The sequence below is a fragment of the Bos indicus genome, chromosome 2, assembly GCF_029378745.1.
Source record: "Bos indicus isolate NIAB-ARS_2022 breed Sahiwal x Tharparkar chromosome 2, NIAB-ARS_B.indTharparkar_mat_pri_1.0, whole genome shotgun sequence".
Taxonomy (NCBI): domain Eukaryota; kingdom Metazoa; phylum Chordata; class Mammalia; order Artiodactyla; family Bovidae; genus Bos; species Bos indicus.
The window spans coordinates 31,776,424-31,799,538 of NC_091761.1; the positions used below are offsets into that span (position 1 = coordinate 31,776,424).

The 23,115-nt window shown below is 38.6% G+C and overlaps 1 protein-coding gene across 4 annotated transcripts in view; it reads left to right on the forward strand.

The window, feature by feature from the left end:
- The window catches only part of GRB14 (growth factor receptor bound protein 14), a 128,139-nt gene extending 119,188 nt beyond the window's left edge, over nt 1–8,951 (forward strand). For 3 of the 4 annotated variants that reach the window (XM_070804068.1, XM_019971748.2, XM_019971756.2), the window contains 5 exons: nt 4,462–4,578; nt 4,670–4,742; nt 4,887–4,974; nt 7,203–7,296; nt 8,591–8,951. In XM_070804068.1, coding sequence (XP_070660169.1) covers nt 4,462–4,578; nt 4,670–4,742; nt 4,887–4,974; nt 7,203–7,296; nt 8,591–8,737 — 519 coding nt within the window. In that variant the 3' untranslated portion in view covers nt 8,738–8,951. The remainder of the gene's footprint in view (nt 1–4,461; nt 4,579–4,669; nt 4,743–4,886; nt 4,975–7,202; nt 7,297–8,590) is intronic. The other variant, XM_070804081.1, reaches the window with a different exon arrangement.
- The last annotated feature ends 14,164 nt before the right edge of the window (nt 8,952–23,115 follow it).

Consider the following 23,115-nt stretch of genomic DNA (forward strand, 5'->3'; position numbering starts at 1 on the left):
AGAAATGATTATACCTCTGATGTCCTGTGGCTCTGTATGACACTGATGAGAGGTGAGTGTCAGACACTATCTGAGGAAATTCTGTGCCCTCTTACTATGGCCTGCACTGCATGTTTATGTGAAAGTCACTTGCTCAGTCGTGTCTGACTCTGCAATCCCACGGACTGTAACGCGCCAGGCTTGTCTGTCCATTGAATTCTCCAGGCAAGAATACCGGAGTAGGTTGCCATTCCCTTCTCCAGGGGATCTTTCTGACCCAGGGATTGAACCTGGGTCTCCTACATTGCAGGCAGATTATTTACCATCTGAGCCACCAGGAAAGCCCTGGAGTGGCAGAGACTGAGTAGTTAACTAGTTGCTGCTTAGCTAAGCTGCCTGAAAAACATTTCATGCCCCAGCCTCACTCAAAAGTGTTTGGATCTGATCTCAAGGTTGATCTGGATAATGGAGGGTGTACTCAGGCTCCTTCTTTCTTAAAGAGAGGCATGCTATTAAAATCATGGACTTTTATTTTTGGGGCTTGCCCTGTTTATCCACCCCATGGAAGAGCTAGGAAAAGGGACAAATAGTTGAGAAATACACTGATTCTGAATGTTAACAATGTCGCTTTCCTATGTGAAAGAAATTGAGCTGAAAATGACCTTTTGGTTCAAGTCAGGTTTTGCTTCACTTCCATTTCTTTGTCCACCAAAGGTAAACTATTAATTTTTCATCTACCACCTGCCATTCAGTAGAAAACATTTGCTCTATTTCTGTGTGTTCCCCTAGCATAGTTAACGTAGCAAATGAAAATACTTATTTGTATTGTAGACTCCCTACTTAAGGTCAGGTAATTATGGAACATGGGATCTTGTTTTACATTTCAGCCTGTCATACTATAGGGGAAAAAATGAGAAGCGAATTAAGAACAACTGCTTATGTTTATTTTTCTTTCCTAACAGTATTTTTATGTTATCAGAGTCTTGTGATTACAGAGGCCATCTTGGCATGTGAAGGCAGAGATATTATAAGGATAAAGCTATCATTATGATTGAGATTAGTTACTCTGTGGCTTGGGCAGGTGGAAGCTTTTCATTAATGTTGGCAAAGCAAAAGTATATCTGACTGGTCCATGACCCAGCAGAGAAGATCATGGGGTGAGAAGGGCAAAGTAAGGTGTGACAGCAAATAGAGATTACAGAGACAGCATCTGTCTGGAAAGAGCAGCTGTCAGTTGCAAAAACTCCTGTAACAAATGAAAGATTGCACGCCAGATCTCCACAAATAAAGAGGAACCATAATAAGATTGTGGACCACTATAGCAAGGTTTCGAGAGGAAACAATAAATGCTAACAAAGTGGGATGTGTAACGCAGAGATAAATGATCCCCCCATCCCATTTTTGTATGAACCAGGTTTTGTTTCAAGCAGACATTTGACTAGAGTCTGTTAGACGAAGCAGGATATGGAAGAAACCATGTGGAGAGAGAGGCAAAATGGCCTTAAGCCAGGAGTCTCCAGGTGTATATTGGCTCATCCTTTACCATGAAAACTTTTTTTGTGTTGTGTGTGTGTGTGTGTGCACACACTCAAGTTGTGTTTAGTTCTTTGCAACCCCATGGACTGTAGCCCGTCAGGCTTCTCTGTCCATGGAATTTTCCAGGCAGGAATACCAACGCGGTTTGCCATTTCCTTTGGGGGATCTTCCTGACCCAAGAATTGAACTGCATCTCTTTTGTCTCCTGGATTGGCAGGCGGATTCTTTAGCGCTGGCTCCATCTGGAAGCCCATTTTTTGTGTGTTGCTCTTCTATTAATGACCAGTGGGGAAAGCTTATTAAACATTGCCCATGCTGGTTTATCAGAGAAGGCAATGGCACCCCACTTCAGTACTCTTGCCTGGAAAATCCCATGGACGGAGGAGCCTGGTGGACTGCAGTCCATGGGGTCGCTAGGAGTCGGACACGACTGAGAGACTTCACTTTCACTTTTCACTTTCATGCATTGGAGAAGGAAATGGCAATCCACTTGAGTATTCTTGCCTGGAGAATCCCAGGGACGGGGGAGCCTGGTGGGCTGCCGTCTACGGGGTCGCACAGAGTCGGACACGACTGAAACGACTTAGCAGCAGCAGCAGCATGCTGGTTTATGGGCTTCCTAGTTGGCACTATGGTAAAGAACTCACCTGCCAATGCAGGAGATTTAAGAGACATAGATTTGATCCCTGGGTAGGGAAGATCCTCTGGGGGAGGAAATGGCAACCCACTCCAATATACTTGCCAGGAGAATCCCATGGACAGAGGAGTCTGGCGGACCATGATGTCACTTCAGTTCAGTTCAGTCACTCAGTCGTGTCCGACTCTTTGCGACCCATGGACATCACCAACTCCCGGAGCTTATTCAAACTCATGTCAGTGGAGTCGGTGATGCCATCCAACCATCTCATCCTCTGTTGTCCCCTTCTCTTCCCGCCTTCAATCTTTCCCAGCATCAGGGTCTTTTCCAAAGAGTCAGTTCTTCACATCAGGTAGCCAAAGTACTGGAGTTTCAGCTTTAGCATCAGTCCTTCCAATGAATATTCAGACTGATTTCCTTTAGGCGAGACTGGTTGGATCTCCTTGCAGTCCAAGGGACTCTCAAGAGTCTTCTCCAACACCACAGTTCAAAAGCATCAATTGTTTGCTGCTCAGCTTTCTTGATAGTCCAACTCTCACATCCATACATGGCTACTGGAAAAACCAAAGCTTTTACTAGACAGACCTTTGTTGAGAAAGTAATGTCTCTGCTTTTTAATTTGCTGTCTAGGTTCATCATAACTTTTCTTCCAAGGAGCAAGCATCTTTTAATTTCATGTCTACAGTCACATCTGCAGTGATTTTGGAGCCCCCCCAAATAAAGTCTGTCACTGTTTCCATTGTTTCCCTCTCTGTTTGCCATGAAGTGATGGGACCAGATGCCATGATCTTAGTTTTCTGAATGTTGAGTTTTAAGCCAACTTTTTCACTCTCTTCTTTCACTTTCATCATGAGGTTCTTTAGTTCATCTTTGCTTTCTGCCATAAGGGTGGTGTCGTCTGCCTATCTGAGGTTATTGATATTTTCCTCAGCAATCTTGATTCCAGCTTGTGCTTCATCCAGCCCAGCATTTCTCATGATGTCCTCTGCATATACGTTAAATAAGCAGGATGACAATATACAGCCTTGATGTACTCCTTTTCTAATTATATAGCAGTCTGTTGTTCCATGTCCAGTTCTAACTGTTTCTTCTTGACTGGCATAAAGATTTCTCAGGAGGCAGGTCAGGTGGTCTGGTATTCCTTTCTCTTTCAGAATTTTCCACAGTTTGTTGTGATCCACATAGTCAAAGGCTTTGGCATAGTCAATAAAGCAGAAATAGATGTTTTTCTGGAACTCACTCACTTTTTCGATAATCCAACAGACTGTAACCTATAGGGTCACAAACTGAAGTGACTTAGCATGCATACACATGCTGGTTTTGGATATTTTGTCTTTTGGAGAGGTTTTATTCCTGTAAACCGAGTGACACTTGTAATCGGAGAGTTTGACGAGTTTTTTTTTTTTTTTTAGCATACATTATTTAAGATGACACATTTTAAAGAAAGATGGTTGTGAATTAGAGTCCTAAACAAAGAAAAAACAAAATAAGATCCATGTTTTGGGTGTTTTATTTTCACAATCAGAGACTATGAATGAAAAAAGTAATTGGCAAAGATGACTTTCTTACTTGTTTAAAATTATGTTTAAAGATGTCTTCCTTTTCTATTGGTTCTTTCATCATTCAGACTAAGTTTTGCAACTCTTATTTTGCCACGTTTATGCCCATAAGATGAAAAAACATTCACATACTAAATCATAGAAATTTTAATATTATGGAGTTATATGAATTATTTCATTAAACTTCATTTTCTAAGTTAGAGGAAAGTTGATGTGATAAACTTTTAAAATACATGTTGTTGGTTTATTATAAAATATGAGTACTGTTTCTTTCTAAAGAAGTAATGTAAGTGAATCTGCTATAGCTTTAGTGTATCTTGAATCTTAATAAAAGCTGTTTTATAAGTAGGTAGATTTAACATTTAAATAACCATTGATGAATTTCAAAGCATAATAGAGAGATGAATTTGGAAGTGATGGATATTTTTAGCCATATGAAGGATTATTTTTTTGTGAATTGGTATTTTTCTGCTTAAATGAATAAAAAGATACAGGGTTGCTTTAGGAAAAAGACATACTTACCTTGAAAGCTAATAATCTCTCTTAATTCAGTGACCTTAACAAATAACTGTGTAACTTACTTAAATTATTTTATAGCATCATTTCCTATCAATATGTATTGTTAACTTTTTAATTTCCTGCTAGTTACCTTTGGAACCATATCCTAAAATGGAGATATATTGTCAGCAAAGGACTGAAAGGTAACTTCAAAGGTATTTTCAAGGTAAAAAAAAATGTGCTTTTTTCCAGAGAAGTATATCAGAGAATTCCCTGGTAGCAATGGATTTCTCAGGCCAGAAAACCAGAGTTATAGAAAATCCCACTGAAGCCCTTTCCGTTGCAGTTGAAGAAGGACTAGCTTGGAGGGTACAGATTAGCTTCATGTTCTTCAAAATATTTATGATTTGAATTTGTTTCACCCCGAAAGTTGAAATTTGTCTCCCACTTCCTTATGCAGAAAAAAGGATGTTTACGCCTGGGCAGTCACGGTAGCCCCACTGCATCCTCACAGAGCTCTACCACAAGCATGGGTATGTCTGCGCACAGTCGCCGTGGCCAGCGGGGTGGGAAGGTTGCATTTAGATGTAGTCACTTAGGGGCCAGGGTCAAAGTACATGTCACTGGACTATGATCATTTCAAACAAATCTTGTATTACCCCACGTTATTTCTTCAGCTATCCACCGGTCCCAACCATGGTTTCACCACAAAATTTCTAGAGAGGAAGCTCAGCGATTGATTATTCAGCAAGGTCTAGTGGATGGGTAAGTTAGATTTTGAATAGCACTGATTTTTGATTTCTCTTATAATCAGTAATTACTTATTCAACAGAGAGAGTTTTGATTTCGGCTCAATAAAACAGAAGTGACTTTGTGTTGTAAGGATGGTTGCCACTGAATCCTAGCAATACCTAGACAATACCTGTTATATTGTGGTTGCATAGTCTTTGTCCATAAAGAAGATAGCTGAATAGGATTCTCTGGTCTTAAACAGTGATAGTTAATATTTTCCCATTCTGTGCATCTCAGATATTAATTGATGGGGGAAAACTGAACACATTTTGGTGTGTCAACATTTTGATTTGAATTGATTAGTACAATGGCAAAGTACTGTTTGTGTCATGACAAAACCGCATCTTACAAAACCATGAACCACATTTTACATGTTGCACATTTTTTTAAGTTTGATGGAGGGTGTGTTAAAGTAAAACATAAAAGTAAAGCAAAAAGCTGTTTCTTATGTACTTAGACTATTTCATGTTTTTCTGTTTACATCCCATTTCTTTCCTCTAAATTTTAACAGTTTTAAGTAATATAAACCTATGAAAATAGTACTTTTTGACTCTTCTCATGTTATCTTTTAGTTTGGGATACCATAGAAGACACAGGAGAAGCAGAAAATTTACTATGCAAGATTTATGTTCTAAAGAATTTTATTCTTCTCAAATTACTCAATATTATAGATACTTCCTATAATATAATATTAGCTGAATTTTATTCCTAAATGCAGTACAAATTAAGGAGGTTGTATTGAGGTTTGGATGGGAAATAAAACCAGCATCAATTTAAACAAGTGGTAATGGGATCTTATATCTTCAAGGGTTGGATTAAAATGATGGCAAGATTTCAAGGTGATTTAATACAGACATTTAGACAAAAATGCGTTTTCATGTAGAAGATTATTAATAGCAAGTCAGCATTTCAGTAGGCTCTAAATAAGAAAAGATTTCAATACATTCTACATGGAACTAGATCTTTTTAGATTAAATCTGAACAATCAGCAGAATTACTGTTTGATAAGACCAATAAAAGAAATAAATCACAAAGGATTGTCAAAATATTTTGGAGGATTATAATTTTCCTTATTTTTGAGCCCAGTTTTTTTAATTGAATGACATAACTGCCAAAAGAATGACATATCCTTATGTTTTACGTTTTTTAATGTAAAAACTTGTTTTTGGTCTTCCTTTTGGAAAGATGTGATGCTGTCGGGCAGTCCGCTAGATGGTAGTGTTGATCCACTCAGGAATCAGGAATCAGGCGAGGCTTAGAGCTTGACTGACCAGGGAAACTCCCTTTTGTCCCATCTCCCAGAGATGGAATGTCAGAATCACACAGCACAGATGAAATGGATAATCTTGTCAGACGTCTGTGATGGCTCACTTTTGGCTGTCTCTTGCCTCAGGTACAGTGAGATTAGTTATCGGAGTCACCAGTGGGAACTGTTCGCCCAGTCTGTTTGCCAGCAATTAATACAAAGATGGTGATGCACTGAGTTGCCAGTTAATAAGAATCCATGCCTGGCCACATTTTTCTTAGGCCATTAGGACACGTCTTGTTTTTCTAGCCTGTTATAGAGACTTTATGCTACCTTTTTCAAGGTTGAAGTAAATGTTGTTTGGATGTTTCTCTTACTAAAAGTATTTTGTTCAAACATTTAATAAATGATTTCAGGATTGATTTTTAGAATATATTCACTTCTCAGTTTTAGTTGTATGTAGTAGTAGGAATCAGAATCCAAAAAAAAAAAAAAAAAAAGGATCCAGTATAGAAGAGTGGGTTTAAAATTTTTTAATTCTAAAAAGTTTCTTTCTGCAGGACTTTACATGATCCAGAAGTAACAATATGCTAATGATTCATTCTCTGTACCAAAAAGTTGCATATGATTACCCAACTTCCCAATGGAAAAAGGACTTGGCAATAATTGTTGATGCCAGCATAGCTTTATATTGGTTATTGTGAGCAAAAAAATCTGACAAATGACTGTCATTTATACTATTAAAATTAAATTAATTCCAATGATAGTTTTATAGTATTAGAATATATCATACCATATTGTTTACCATGTTGGATAATCCCATCATTGAATACGCAGTAAAAGGAAAACTCCAGCTACATTTAGGAATATACTTCCTGGATTTGGTGTAGGCTATATTTCTATGAAATCCATGAATAAATATAGAAAAACATTGAAATTCCTTCTCTCTCTTTAGAGTTTTCTTGGTACGGGATAGTCAGAGTAACCCCAAAACTTTTGTACTGTCAATGAGTCATGGACAAAAAATAAAGCACTTTCAAATTATACCAGTAAGTATTTGTGATTTCTTATTCGTGTATTAGAGATGATCTTAATGCACAAGCTTTGGAGACTTTAGTTTTCTTTGGTTCTTTTATTAAATATAATATGGGAGCTTGTGCTTTGACTAGAGTTAAGTATGGCAGAAATGGTTTTATGAGTCTGAATTAATATAAGAAATACAGGAATTGTAAAAATTAAATTTCCCTTTTCTCATGAAATATGATTTGGTAATACTGTATAGACCCCATGCCACTTATTATTAAAAGGCCACTGAAAATTCTTTCTCCTGAAATCTACTAGTGGTTCTTTAAAAACCATTATTTTAAAGCCCGTTCTCCTCTCTTGTCCCAAAAATGTTTTTTTGTAGTTTTGTTTATAATCATCATTATGGATATGTAAGCAGGTGTTGTAGCACTGGAGATCATTATTTAAACTATTCTGAACACCTTTTAAAAATGTAATTCTGCTTCCAGGTGGCACAGCTTGCTTTGAGATTTGGTTGTTGTTGTTCTTGCTCCTGCTGCATATGTGTGTGTGTATGTGCAAGCGTGCATGTATGTATGCGTGTGGTCTGTGTATTAGAACCAGATAGTGTGGAACAGAGATCCAGTCTACTTTCAAAAAGTATTAACATGAAATTGCTAAGTTGCTAGTGTTTTCTTTTTTCAAATGAACTCTTCCTGAAATTATCCAATCCAAATGAAGTTTCTTCCTGACTGCATTTTATTATGTAAGTGACATCCCTGGCAAGTTATGAATTGCTTAATGCCCGAAGATCTCAATGCAAAGGGAAAAGAAAAAACCAAATCAACCTGTCATTCCATTAACATAATGTTTGACTGACTGCTCCAGAATCAATTTACTGATACAAATTCTGGTGGATGTTCATTTTTAAATATACAAAGTGAGGCTTTAGGTAGACAGCAATTAGAAGTGGAAATTATTTTCTGAGGGTAGGCATACTAAAATCTTTTGTTGACTCTTACACTAAATAGTGCAGATTTCTCACTGTGTACTGTATTGATTCAGACTGGTCCTACTATTCTAACTATAGACCGTTAAGAGAATTGAAGATACAGGAAGTAGAGCCACACTGCTTACCTTGGGATCAGATGATATTTCCTTTAAATGCAAGTACAGTTACAAAAAAGAAGTGGATGTGCCAGAATCTTCTCTTCACTGTCCTTTAGTATTATAAATGTGTCAGTTTTGGCATTTAAAGATGCAGTGTGCAATAGAACATGATTGACTTTCTGAGTAGTTATTTCCCTTCTTACTGGTTTGTTGTTTTTCCTGTTTCAGGTGGAAGATGATGGTGAGATGTTCCACACCCTAGATGATGGACATACAAGATTTACGGATCTAATCCAGTTGGTGGAGTTCTATCAACTCAATAAGGGTGTTCTTCCTTGCAAGCTGAAACATTATTGTGCTAGGATTGCACTTTAGCCAAACCAGAAGTGACTTGTTAAACTGTTGAGGAAAAAGAACTCAAGAAAAAGACCATAAATAAGGGTGAAGGCATTGCCATGGTGAAAATAATCTATTTCACCTACAATTACAAAAAATAGTTTGTACGTTACAAATAATTCAAGATTTGGATTGACATTACCTTCATCATTTAAAAATTCATTAGTTAAAATTAAACCTCAGAAAAAAATGATTTGGTGTGTTCTTGTGTGATTTTACATTATTATAATATTTTCTTCAAATATACATAATTTAGACATCTTTCTGTCCTTATTTACTATAGCAGCATTAGAATTCTCAACCACAAAATGTGAAAAAAATATGAGGCTTAGAATGAATTATTTGTGGACTGAATTTCAATTATACTACTGTTTTTATAACTTAAGAAGTATGATAAAAATTTGAGTTATCAATTAAAAGAAGCTACCTGCAACCTGTTAATAAAACTAAAAAGTATTTTGAATTGTATATTTTCTGAGTTTATTATAACCTTAAGATCAAATCATATTTTGAAATAACAGCTTAAAATTATTTTGAAATATATTGATTTTTCAGAATGACTTTTATTACATATTAAGTTATTAATTATACCATAATATTTACACTGGTATTGTACCTATCAGTGACATTATTTATTGCATTTTTTTCATTTATTTAAGGATTGACTGTGACTACCTGTTTTTAAGAAAATGATCAAAATGTAAAAAAAAAATCATCAAAATATAGAGGGGATTTAGATAATTTGCACATGCTTTCTCATGGCATGTAAATTTATGACAGTGTAACATTTTCACCTTAATGTTTCCCATTTGCCCCATGCTGTAACTTTCAGAAGGTTCTTTAGATCCTTATACAGCTAGATCATTAACCTGATCAAAATATTAAAATCTAAGATGTAAAAATCTATTAAGATTCAAAAAGGTAAATCCATGCTATTCTCTTTTCATACCCACTTTTCAGTTTCTTACCTTGGCAACATCACTATGGAAGACAAAGGTTTCGGAAAGCTGTGACACCAGCCTCCCTTATCACCTCCCTGAGACCATCTAGAAAGCTTTTGTTCGGATTCTATCTCTATTCTTCCTACTTTTTGTGAGAAGGGTATTCAATGTTCTAAAAAACGATGAGAAGTTAAACAGCAAAAAAACATTAACATAATACACAATGTTGCCCATCTGCTCTGATCCTTGTAAAACTTTGTGGGAAAGTTAAGATTTTTTTAAGAATAATATTTCAAAAATGCATACTGTAGTTTTAAATGAAAGCTATACATTTTTAGTAATAGAGCATCTGAAAATATTCACAAAATGCTAATAAAATCAGCTGTTACTAGAAAAGAATTATTGACAGAATTTAAGTGTACTCAATTTATTTTTAGCCAGTTCAAACCTAATTCTTAAAACACCAAAACTTAGAACACAAATCTGATGTTATCAAAGATTGATCTCTCCATATATATATACCTATGGCTGATTCATGTTGATATTTGGCAGAAACCAATAAAATTCTGTAAAGCAATTATTCTTCAATTAAAAATAAATAAATACAAATCTTAAAAACACCAAAAAAAGAGATAGATCTGGTGTCTTACAAAGGCTTGGATGACACACAGGATCTCTAAATAGAAGAGCAAGAGGTAAACACACTTGACTCTTTCAACCTTGTAGGATATCTTGGATTATTTCTGATTTATAAAAATGCTTTGTTTTGACTTGATATGCATTTTCTTGTTTTGCAGCAGAGTCAAATTGACCAGTATCAGAATGTCCTGTTTTAAATGCTAGACTCTCATAAATTGACCAACATGTGCTTGTCTTCGCTATTGTGTCTCTAACTTCATTCATTATCTAAATTTATTATTGTGGAGCCCAGATTTTGTACAGAATTGTTCACTTTGATCTTAAAGCATGAGCCAAGAAAAATTATTGAGGAAAGGTTGACATTATCCTTTCTGGTTCTTTCTGATAAAGAATTTTGAACAGGTGTTAATTAGTATATATACCTTATAGGAAATTAAATCTGAGAGTGTCAGATACATCCAGAATTCGTACAGTATTTAAATGAATTTCCAAGAAAAATACAAATTACATTTGGATTATTTTTCATTTTGGTTTAGCCAAATTCTGCTTGTTCAGTTGATAAATCATGTCTGACTCTTTGTGACCCCATGGACTTTAGCACACCAGGCTTCCCTGTCCTTTACCATCTCCTGGAGCTGGCTCAAACTCATGTCCAGTAAGTCAGGGATGTCATCCAACCATCTCTTCCTCTGTTGTCCCCTTCTCCTCCTGCCTTCAGTCTTTCCCAGCATCAGGATCTTTCCCAGAGAGTCAGTTCTTAACATCAAGTGGCCAAAGTATGGGAGTTTCAGCTTTAGCATCAGTCCTCCCAATGACTATTGAGGGTTGATTTCTTAGGACTGACTGATTTGATCTCCTTGCTGCTATCACGCCACTTTTGGATTAGGATTAGGACAGATTAGCTGTGTTTTCTTCTTTTTTTGCTTTTCATATGTTAGAGTTAGTATACAGTCCTAGACAGAAAGAAAAAAAAAGCAGATCTGGTACATCCACATTGTTCTGTTTCATTTTTCTTGTATGGGAGAATTATTTACTTTGAAACATTCAGGAGACCTAGTCAGACAAGATAAAAATTACTAGGAGTGTTTAGTAATTCAGAATAATTACTTATTTCACATATATAATGGTATACGATCTGACTGATATATGAGTTGGAGATTTTTGTCTTAGCTCTATTTTAGGGTGGTCAACATCAGTTAAGCAAGAGAATTCCAGAAAAACATCTGCTTCATTGACTGTGCTAAAGCATTTGACTGTGTGGATCACAACAAACTGTGGAAAATTCTTAGAGAGACGGGAATACCAGTCAACCTTACCTGCCTCCTGAGAAAATTGTATGGAGGTCAAGAAGCAATAGAACTGGACATGGGACAGCAGACTGGTTCAAAATCAGGAAAGGAGTATGTCAAGGCTGTATATTGTCACCCTGCTTATTTAACTTATACACAGAGTACATCATGTGAAATACAAGGCTAAATGAAGCACAAGCTGGAATCAAGATTGCTGGGAGAAATATCAATAACCTCAGATATGCAGATGACACCACCCTTATGGCAGAAAGCAAAGAGGAACTAAAGAGTCTCTTGGTAAAGGTGAAAGAGGAGAGTGGAAAAGTTGGCTTAAAACTCAACATTCAGAAAACTAAGATCATGGCATCGAGTCCCATCAGTTCAGTTCAGTCGCTCAGTTGTGTCTAACTCTCTGTGACCTCAGGTACTGCAGAACATCAGGCCTCCCTGTCCATCAGCATCTCCCGGAGCTTAAACTCATGTCCACTAAGTTGATGATGCCATACAACCATCTCATCATCTGTCGTCCCCTTCTCTTCCTGCCTTCAATCTTTCCCAGCATCAGGTCTTTTCAAATGAATCAGCTCTTCGCATCAGGTGGCCAAAGTATTGGAGTATCAACTTTGCCATCAGTCCTTCCAACAAATATTCAGGACTGATTCCCTTTAGGATGGATGGTTGGATCTCCTTGCAGTCCAACGGACTCTCAAGGGTCTGTTCCAACACCACAGTTCCAAAGCATTGATTCTTCGGCTCTCAGCTTTCTTTATAGTACAACTCTCACATCCGTACATGACCACTGGAAAAACCATAGCCTTGATTAGACAGACCTTTGTTGGCAAAGTAATGTCTCTGCTTTTTAATGTGCTGTCTAGGTTGGTCATAACTGTCCTTCCAAGGAGTAAGTGTCTTTTAATTTCATGGCTGCAGTCACCATCTGCAGTGACTTTGGAGCCCAGAAAAATAAAGTCTGACACTGTTTCCCCATGAATTTGCCATGAAGCAATGAGACCGGATGCCATGATCTTAGTTTTCTGAATGTTGAGTTTTAAGCCAAGTTTTTCATGCTCCTCTTTCATTTTCATCAAGAGGCTCTTTAGTTCTTCTTCACTTTCTGCCATAAGGGTGGTGTCATCTGCATATCTGAGATTATTGATATTTCTCCCAGCAATCTTGATTCCAGCTTGTGCTTCATCCAGACCAGCATTTTCCATGATGTACTCTGCATATAAGTTAAATAGGCAGGGTAACAATATACAGCCTTGATGTACTCCTTTTCCTATTTGGAACCAGTCTGTTCCATGTCCAGTTCTAACTGTTGCTTCCCGACCTGCATACAGATTTCTCAGGTGGTCTGGTATTCCCATCTCTTTCAAAATTTCCCACGGTTTATTGTGATCCACACAGTTAAAGGCTTTGTTGTAGTCAATAAAGCAGAAATAGATGTTTTTCTGGAGCTCTCTTGCTCTTCGATGATCCAGTGGATGTTGGCAATTTAATCTCTGGTTCCTCTGCCTTTTCTAAAACCAGCTTGAACATCTGGAAGTTCACAGTTCACATATTGCTGAAGCCTGGCTTGGAGAATTTTGAGCATTACTTTCCTAGCATGTGAGATGAGTGCAGTTGTTCAGTAGCTTGAGCATTCTTTGGCATTGCCTTTCTTTGGGATTGGAATGAAAACTGACCTTTTCCAGTCCTGTGCCCACTGCTGAGTTTTCCAAATTTGCTGGCATATTGAGTTGCAGCACATTCACTGCATCATCTTTCAGGGTTTGAAATAACTCAACTGGAATTCCATCACCTCCATGAGTTTTGTTCGTAGTGATGCTTCCTAAGGCCCACTTGACTTCACATTCCAGGATGTCTGGCTCTAGGTGAGTGATCACATCATCATGGTTGTCTGGGTCATAAAGATCTTTTTTGTACAGGTCTGTGTATTCTTGCCGCCTCTTAATATTTTCTGCTTCTGTTAGGTCCATACCATTTCTCTCCTTTATTGAGCCCATCTTTGCAGAAAATATTCCCTTGATATCTCTAATTTTCTTGAAGAGATCTCTAGTCTTTTCCATTCTATTGTTTTCCTCTATTTCTTTGCATTGATCACTGAGGAAGGCTTTCTTATCTCTCCTTGCTATTCTTTGGAACTCTGCATTCAAGAGGATGTATCTTTCCTTTTCTCCTTTGCTTTTCGCTTCTCTTCTTTTCACAGCTATTTGTAAGGCCTCCTCAGACAACCATTTTGCTTTTTTGCATTTCTCTTTCTTGGGACTGGTCTTGATCCCTGTCTCCTGTACAATGTCACAAACCTCTGTCCATAGTTCATCAGGCACTCTGTCTATCAGATCTAGTCCCTTAAATCTATTTCTCACTTCCACTGTATAATCATAAGGGATTTGATTGAGGTCATACCTAAATCAAATCTAGTGGTCTAGTGGTTTTCCCCACTTTCCTCAATTTAAGTCTGAATTTGGCAATAAGGAGTTCATAATCTGAGCCACAGTCAGCTTCTGATCTTGTTTTTGCTGACTGTATAGAGCTTCTCTATCTTTGGCTGCAAATAATATAATCAATCTGATTTTGGTGTTGACCATCTGGTGATGTCCATGTGTAAAGTCTTCTCTTGTGTTGTTGGAAGAGGGTGTTTGCTATGACCAGTGTGTTCTCTTGGCAAAACTCTATTAGTATTTGCCCGGCTTCATTCTATACTCCCAGGCCAAATTTGCCTGTTACTCCAAGTGTTTCTTGACTTCCTACTTTTGCATTCCAGTCCCCTATAATTAAAGGACATCGTTTCACTTCATGGCAAATAGGTGGGGAAACAATGGAAACAGTGAAAGACTATATTTTCTTGGGCTCCAAAATCACTGCAGATGGTGACTGCAGCCATGAAGTTAAAAGACACTTGCTCCTTGGAAGAAAAGCTATATGACCAACCTACACAGCATATTAAAAAGCAGAGACATTACTTTGCCAACAAAGATCCATCTACTCAAAGCTATGGTTTTTCCAGTAGTCATGTATGGATGTGAGAATTGGACTATAAAGAAAGCTGAGCACCAAAGAATCAATGCTTTTGCATTGTGGTGCTGGAGAAGACTCTTTAGAGTCCCTTGGACAGCAAGGAGATCCAAGTAGTCCATCCTAAAGGAAATCAGTCTTGATTCTTCACTGGAAGGACTGATGCTGAAGCTGAAACCGCAGTATTTGGCCACCTTATATGAAGAACTGACTCTTTGGAAAAGACCTGATGCTGAGAAAGATTGAAGTCGGGAGAATGGACCAACAGAGTATGAGAAAGTTGGATGGCATCACCGACCTGCTGGACCTGAATTTGAACAAGTTCCGGGAGTTGGGTGAAGGACAGGGAAACCCTGCATACTGCAGTCCATGGGGGTAGCAAAGAGTCAGATACAACTGAGCTATTGAACTGAGCATCAATTAGTTAGAGCCCCATGTGGTCTCTGGCTTCTGATCTCCAACAGTGCTAACTCTACATGTGGTAGCTATGTTACATTACTGCTATCAGACTGCCACCTGAATTATGATTTCTCTGAAAGATTACCATTGGTAATGGTTACAAATCGGTGTTTCAAGCTGGCTCCACTATTTTAAGAGCTCTTTTCCCTATTTCCAGGCATTCTTAAACTTTCCTGTGCCTTGGATCCATCTCTCAGTTCTGGTGAAATTTATGAACTCCCTTCACAGAATATCTTTAAATGCATAAAATAAAATAGGATTTCAAAAGAAAGTAATAACAGAACTGTAACTGTGCGATTATATATGTAGGTGGACCCCAGTTGGACACATGAGGTAGTGTGACCTTCTGTGCCTCCTGGCTGCACTGACTGTTGCTCATATAAAGCCTCCAGTTTTCTGTGTCACATCCTCTAGGGAATACAAGGGTAATGCTTAGTCAGTGTTACCACACCAGTGGGGCACAGAGTAGTTTGCCTGAGATGCAGGTTTCTAGTAACATTTATTGAACCCTCAACCAAACCATACCTGCCTCTTGTGGGATATGTCATTCCCTGCCAGCCCTGACTCCCACACTTTTACCACTTAACACTTAGGAATGCTCATAACCAGGGCACTGCTTATAATGGCTCTAGTTGCATATATCTCGGGCCACAAATTATAGATGTGAACAAGAGAAAGCCTAGCCTTTGGACTGAGCACATAACTATATTAACCCAAAACGTCATTGCAGAGATTTTCCCAACTTGAGAAAGGAATCCAAGTGAATTTTTAACCAGCATAAATATTTGTTTCTACAGTTAGAGTATCAGGTGACTAGTCCTTTACCACACTAGTTTGCTTTGTAATTATAAAAAATTTACTGCTTCCTAATTCAACTCCATATGACACCCCAGGCATTAGGAACTTGAGTTAAGATTGTAGCTCTGAAGTCATACTTTGCAGATTTGGATGCCAGCCTTTGCATAGTAGCTATGAAGCCTTGGCCAAGTCATAGTTTCTTCTTTCCTATGAAGGGGGTTACCATCATCAATATCAGCATCATCGCTACTTCTTCAGTTGGGTGGTGAAATGAAATTCACGTAAAGTGCTTAGCACACTATCTGGAATCTTAACTGATGTATTTTTAGATAATCATGTTAGTGATTGTACATTCAGGTACTCTGCCCCCCTGGAACATTGCCCTTTCCACCACTGGGTATCTGCCATGCCATCACTTGTGTGCCCTTCCTGCCAAGAATGGCGCAATATACATCAATAGTTGTGCCTCAGCCCTGGTTTCAGTCCTTCCTGTAAGACTGCTTTTATGGAAGAAGCCACAGTTGCAGTATAGCTTGGGGTGCTCTCCCCCTGCTACCCGAAGAGACGATGTGGACAGCTGTCCCTACCTGCACCAGATCCTACAGACTCCCATGCTTCCTTCCACTTGATTAATACAAAGTGATAATTGAGATGCTCATACTTTCCATCTCCATTCCCCCAAATAACACTGATAACGTGGGAAATGTAGAAGACTGAAAACCTGATCCAGAGACACCCTTCCCTCCACCTAGACAACACAGGAATTGAGCTAATACATGACTGAGTGGAAGAAGACAGAAGGACCTGCTAAATTCAATATTACAGTATTGGATATACAAAGGTGTCCCAGAAGCCAAGATGAATAAGATTATAAATACAATGGGAGAGAGACATTGGTTACACTTGCTGAATGATGGAAAGATTGAGATGGGTCCTAGAAGGCCTGTGGGGATTACATTTATAAAGCCAAACCTTGGAGAGAGAGCCGAGAGTGTCATCAAACAGAGAGTGGCAGTGCCAGCCAGTGTGGAAAGGGCACAGGTTAAATTTAAGAGTCTTCCAGCAAATGATAGCTTCATTGTAACTGAAGTGTACAGGACATGTGACAGAGGGAAAGGTCATGGCTAACAGAACTGGAAAGCCAAGCTTATGGTTTACATTTTAGTTCAGGACAGTCATAGCCAGGTACCTCAGTGTGCCACCCCATTTCATCTTTACCTTGTTGAAATCAGAAATGAGCTTTGCCTTTTTATCTATGCTCTGCATAATAGAAATTCTCAGACATATCTATTGAGTCAATGAGTATAATAATTAGAGGATAAAAGTATTCTGATGATATCTGGATTAGAAGGGTAACTCTGTATTAGATGACTAAGGAGGAGAGGGGAACCAAAGGAGGATAGCCCATCATGAAGCTATTGCAGTAATCTGGGCAATAATCAGGAGAGCCTGCTGTCCAGTCATGGGCATGAAAAATGATTTTATGGGAGGAAGAAATCATCATGTTATCACCAGACATTGGATGAGAGACATGAAGGGGTAAAGGGAGGAGCTGGAAATTAGTAGGTTTAGGGCCAAAGAAACTAGTGTTAGTCACTCAGTCGTGTCTGACTCTTTGTGAACCCCCGGACTGTACCCTGCCAGGCTCCTCTGTCCATGGAATTCTCTAGGCAAGAATACTGTAGTGGATTACCATGTCCTTCTCCAAGTAATCTTCCTGATCCAGGAATCGAATCCAGGTCTCCTGCACCACAGGCAGATTCTTCACCATTTGAGCTACCCGTGAAGTCCCCAAACTAGGAAGATTGTAATAATTATGATGGTGACAAAGTTACAATTTTAACAGATGCCATTGGAATTCTTAGAAAAATAATTATCTTTTTTTCGCACCTCTTTATGTAGGAAGATGAGTCTGAAACTTGATGCTGAAAAAATTAAGTACAGAGAACTTCATTTTTCATGGGAAGATAAGAACTTGGGCATGGAAGTAGACAGGGGAGGCAGCAAGAGAATGAATCAAGTGGTGTAACGAGAGTGGGCGGCTGGAAGCCGAGGTGAAAGATGGCTATTGGCAAATTCTGGAGACCAGGCTGTAAAAGATTCTTAAGAATAAGGACATTGAGGACGTATTTCCTAGGATGTTTGCCGTGTGCTTCTACAGTTCAACAGCGCTTCATCTTCCCAAACCTGACATGAAATCCCCACGTAGACTAGTGACTTAGAAGAGTGTTGTGGTAGAAAGTCAAGGGATCAGACTGTACTCCATGTCAAGGTTTAGGTGGAACACAAGCAACTAAAACTTCAGCAGAGGTAAGAAACAGAACATTCAAGTGTCAGCCTAATGTCAGGAATTCTGAGTTGGTCATTGCCCTTCCAAGGAGATGCAGCTTGTTTTGCAAAAAACAAAAAGGTTATCTGCCCTCAGCTAAGATGTAATTTTCACTTTTTGTAGTCATTAAAAAACATCACCCTTTGGTTGCCTTAGTAACAACTCTAACTCTCTCCCTGGCCTCCTTCTTTATAAAGTACCTTCTTGCACATCACCTTTTCTTCACTTGCTGTGACTCACAATCGCTGACATTCCCCCACCTCCTTGAAACTGTGAGACCACACATGAAAGGAAACATTTCAGATCTTTCACACGTGCTCTTTCAACAACTTCGGTGCTTCTAACCAGTCTCTCTTTCTTGAATCATTCCTTTCTTTTGGTTTCCATGTCAACAAAAGTTTATTCTTCCAGTCCTGGATACCTCTTCTTGGTCTTTTTTTTTACAAATCCATTTCCCTTTTTGCTCATTCCCTAAATCTTGCTCTGCTTAGCTAGGCCATAAGATAAATTTCCCTCCCTCCTTATTTTACTCCATCCCTTTATTCTCATGGCTTCACATACAGTCTGCTGCTGCTAAGTCGCTTCAGTCGTGTCCGACTCTGTGTGACCCCATGGACAGCAGCCCACCAGGCTCCCCTGTCCCTGGGATTCTCCAGGCAAGAACACTGGAGTGGGTTGCCATTTCCTTCTCCAATGCATGAAAGTGAAAAGTGAAAGTGAAGTCACTCAGTTGTGTCCAACTCTCAGCGACCCCGTGGACTGCAGCCTTCCAGGCTCCTCCATCCACGGGATTTTCCAGGCAAGACTACTGGAGTGGGTTACCATTGCCTTCTCGGTCACATACAGTCTAAGTGGCTTTCAAGCTTGCGCCTCCTTTCTGAACTTCAGATCTGATTATTTGGCCACTTGTTCAACGTCTCCATTTGTATATCTTATAGTTACATCAAACTACATTTTCATGGATCTCTTTATCTTCCCTCCAGACCTGATCTCCTCCAGAGCTTCACAGCTTTGTAAACATGCTACCACCAACTTCCCAAACAACAGTCTAGAAATACCAAATGCTGTAAAATGTTGATTATATCTGCGTATTTCTCCCCACTTCCATTGCCATTACACAGATCTGGGCCACTTGCTTTCCTAGACTACTACAGCAGACTCTTGGCTGGCCTTTCTTTTTCTGATCTTTCTCTATACTTACCCTCCCTTCTCAAGTTTATTCCATACTCTATACTCAGAGTGGTCTCACAAAAATACTTGATCATACCACTCCTCTACTTAAAAACTTCAATGGCTTCCTACTGGCTTTGGATAAAGCTTTTTTAACAGGGCTATGAGGCTTTCATGATTTGACCTTTGTGTTTCCAGCATTATCTTTAGTCACTTTCCCTTGTGTTCTATTTTCCAGCTAGCTAATGCCCTGGAATAGACTCTTTTCTGACATGTTCTCTTTAGCTTTGGCCCTTGCACGTACTGTTCCCTTTATCTTGAACACATTACTGTTTTCTCCAACCCAGGTAACACTTTTCCCCCTTTAGGGCTTATGTAATATATTATTTCTTCAGGAAAATGTTCTTGATTACAGATTAGGTAGGTTAGCCAATAATATGTTCCTGCTATTTTTCTATTATAATGCTTGTCACACTCTATTGAATTACTCATTAATTTTTGTTTTCTCTATAAGTCTAAAGTGAAAGTGAAAGTGTTAGTCGCTCAATCATGTTCAACTCTTTGCAACCCCATGGACTGTAACCTGCCAAGTTCCTCTGTCCATGGGATTCTCCAGGCAAGAATAACAGAGTGGGTTGCCATTCCCTTCTCTAAGGGATCTTCCCAACCCAGGGACTGAACCTGGGACTCCCACATTGTAGGCAAGTTCTTTACCATCTGAGCCACCAGGGAAGCTTATAAGTGTAAGTTCCTGGCAAGAAAGAACTTTGTTCATGGCTGTAACCTCAGAACTTAGCAAAATATCTAAGGCAGATATTAAGGCTCAGTAGAGATTTGTTGTGGAGAAGGCAATGGCACCCCACTCCAGTACTCCTGCCTGGAAAATCCCATGGATGGAGGAGCCAGGTGGGCTACAGTCCATGGGGTCGATAAGAGTCGGACACGACTGAGCAACTTCACTTTCACTTTTCACTCTCACACATTGGAGAAGGAAATGGCAACACACTCCAGTGTTCTTGCCTTGAGAATCCCAGGGACGGGGGAGCCTGGTGGGCTGCCGTCTATGGGGTCACACAGAGTCGGACACGACTGAAGTGACTTAGCAGCAGCAGCTCTCCCTATGATATAAAATTAGTGATATTCTTGGCTGACTTTCTATTTGACTTTGTAATTTTTCTTTATTGCTTTTGATGAATGGGTAGTTTTTATATTCAGAAAAATAAATCTCTCTTCATTTTCAAGAAAAAGAGACTAATCAACACAGGGAAATTTTTATATAAGTGATTTTATACTCTCTACTTTTCTAATACAACTGTTATTTCTTAATGTGAACTAGCATTCTTGTAAAATATGCATCTGGATTATTCGGTGTCTTGTCCATCCAAGCTACTATTTCAATGTGAGCATGTTACTCTATCTCCAAAACAGGTGGATTAGTTATTTCCCATTAATTCTCAATGGACAATGAACACACATCTTGGCAGCTCTTTGACAGTTCCTTAAGGAAAGAAGAAAAGTCTAAATTTAGGCTCTCTCCCCAGGCTGTGGTTTTGTAACTCAAAGGAACTAGAGAATTTTCATTAGAAGAGACCTGTTTTTATCTTCTGAGGCTGGGGAGCTTTTGGCTTTTATCCTGAGAGACTAGTAAAGATTACAAAGTGGCTACAGCATCAAACTCCCCAGTTCTCTTCTAGCAACATTATCCCAGACACACAAGAATCCTACACAGGTCCTTGGGAGCCTGAAGGTGGTTTGAGCATGTTTTCTGAAGGGACATTGCTTTTTTGTTACTGGACTTTGTAACACTGTGACATTTTATTACAGCTAAAAGAAATAACCCACTTGGACTTGCAATCTATGTCGTTAATTTTTAATCTTTAATCTCTCCAAAAAATTGAAGATAGTTTCACCCCCTCTAAATCCTAGTTGCTGTCCCTCCTGCCTTTACTGTTGTATAACCCCATCTCTGTAGCACCTTATACTTGGTTCCTCATAGAAAATAGCTTAGGCCTTGTGCTCTCTTTCCTTTATGTCCTCTACCTTGTCAGGTCTTCTCAACTTTGTTCTTCACTCCAAGTCTCAATTATTAATTTAAATTATGAAATCATAGTTTCTGAGTAAATACCCAAGCTCTTTATGCAGTGATTCAATTCTTAAAGGCATCCATGAAGCTTCTGGTTGATTGATCCCTGAACAACCGTGGTTTCCCCAGAGCCTGTAGGGTGGGTATGTTTAGCTAAACTTACAAAATAAATAAACACATTCTAATTGCAAAAAGCTCAGGTATATGTAGCAAAAAAAATTTACTTGTGATTTTACCACCTACAAATAACACAATACTGCTAACACATTGATAAGTATAGTGAGAATAAATGACATATTGCCTTTGAGTGTTTTACACTCATTACTCTTCACCTATTTAATTTCACTCCTTTCTCGGAATCTGATTTCCATTTATAAACAATCATAAATTATTTCTGTCTTATACGTACTGCCTGGAAGATTTGAAAAAAAAATTTTTTAAATACTTCTGAATGAGCTGATGATCAAATTACTGGAAGTGTGGGCGTGCTCAGTCTCAGTCGTGCCCAACTCTTTACGACCCCGTGGACTGTAGCCCACCAGGCTCCTCTGTCCATGAACATTTTCAGGAAGAATACTGGAGTGGGTTGCCATTTTCTCCTCCAGGGGATGATCAAATCACTGGAAGTGATATAATGCAAAAGAAGTCATTTAAATAAGTTGTTCCACTGGTAACATTGGACTTCTCTCTCATGTTGCCCCCAGTTGGGCATCCAAAACCGTATGTTCTGCATTCTGTATCTAATTCCATGTGTGGAGCACAGAGGATAAGAAATTTTATTCCTCAAAGTGTGGTTTGTGAGCCAATTACATTAGAAACTTTCCTCAGAGATTCTGATAGAGCTTTGCAATGAAGCCCCAAAATCTGTAGCTGTAATAAGCAATCCACATAGTTCTGCTGTTTACTAAATTTTGAGAGCTACTAATCTTAGTGCACTTGACCATTGCTACCCAGTGCCAGTCTTTCCCAAATGCTTCACTGTTTTCAAAATGACAGCAGCAAGGCATTTCACCACATCCCCGTTAGCATAACACTACAATATTGATTTTCACCAACTGTATAAAAAGTGAAGATGTTTCTCTTCTCACTGTGTCTTCGTTTGTCTTCTCTCAAACTCACAATGGCCAGGAGCATCACTGGAATCTCTCTAACTCAGAATACACAGAATAATTCACATATATTATTGAATGTCAAGCTCTTCATTGGACACATGTCCCACTCAGTGTAATGGGTGTACAGGTTAATCCAACTCACCTTAACATTAAAGAAAGGCATAAATATGTAAGATCTGCTGATTTTTTTTTTTAAACAACTCTTACACTAAAAAGGCAAAGAATCTGAACAATGCCAAAGAACTGCCAGTGGGTGTCACCAGTACACCACGTATTTGGAGAAGCAAGTGCTATTTTTGCTGGTACCTCTCAGAAATAACTGTGACTGACGGTCTTTTACCTTTGCAACATCCAATATTTTTTCTTTCTTACCTTATAAATTATTGACTAATTCTGTACCAATTAGTTGTACCAGTTGGTAGGTTTGTTATCACGTTAAGCTTCAAGACAAGAACCTGGACTCAAATGATTAAAAATTTAGAGGCAGTTGATTAAATATGCAGATAGTCTGTGAAGCCA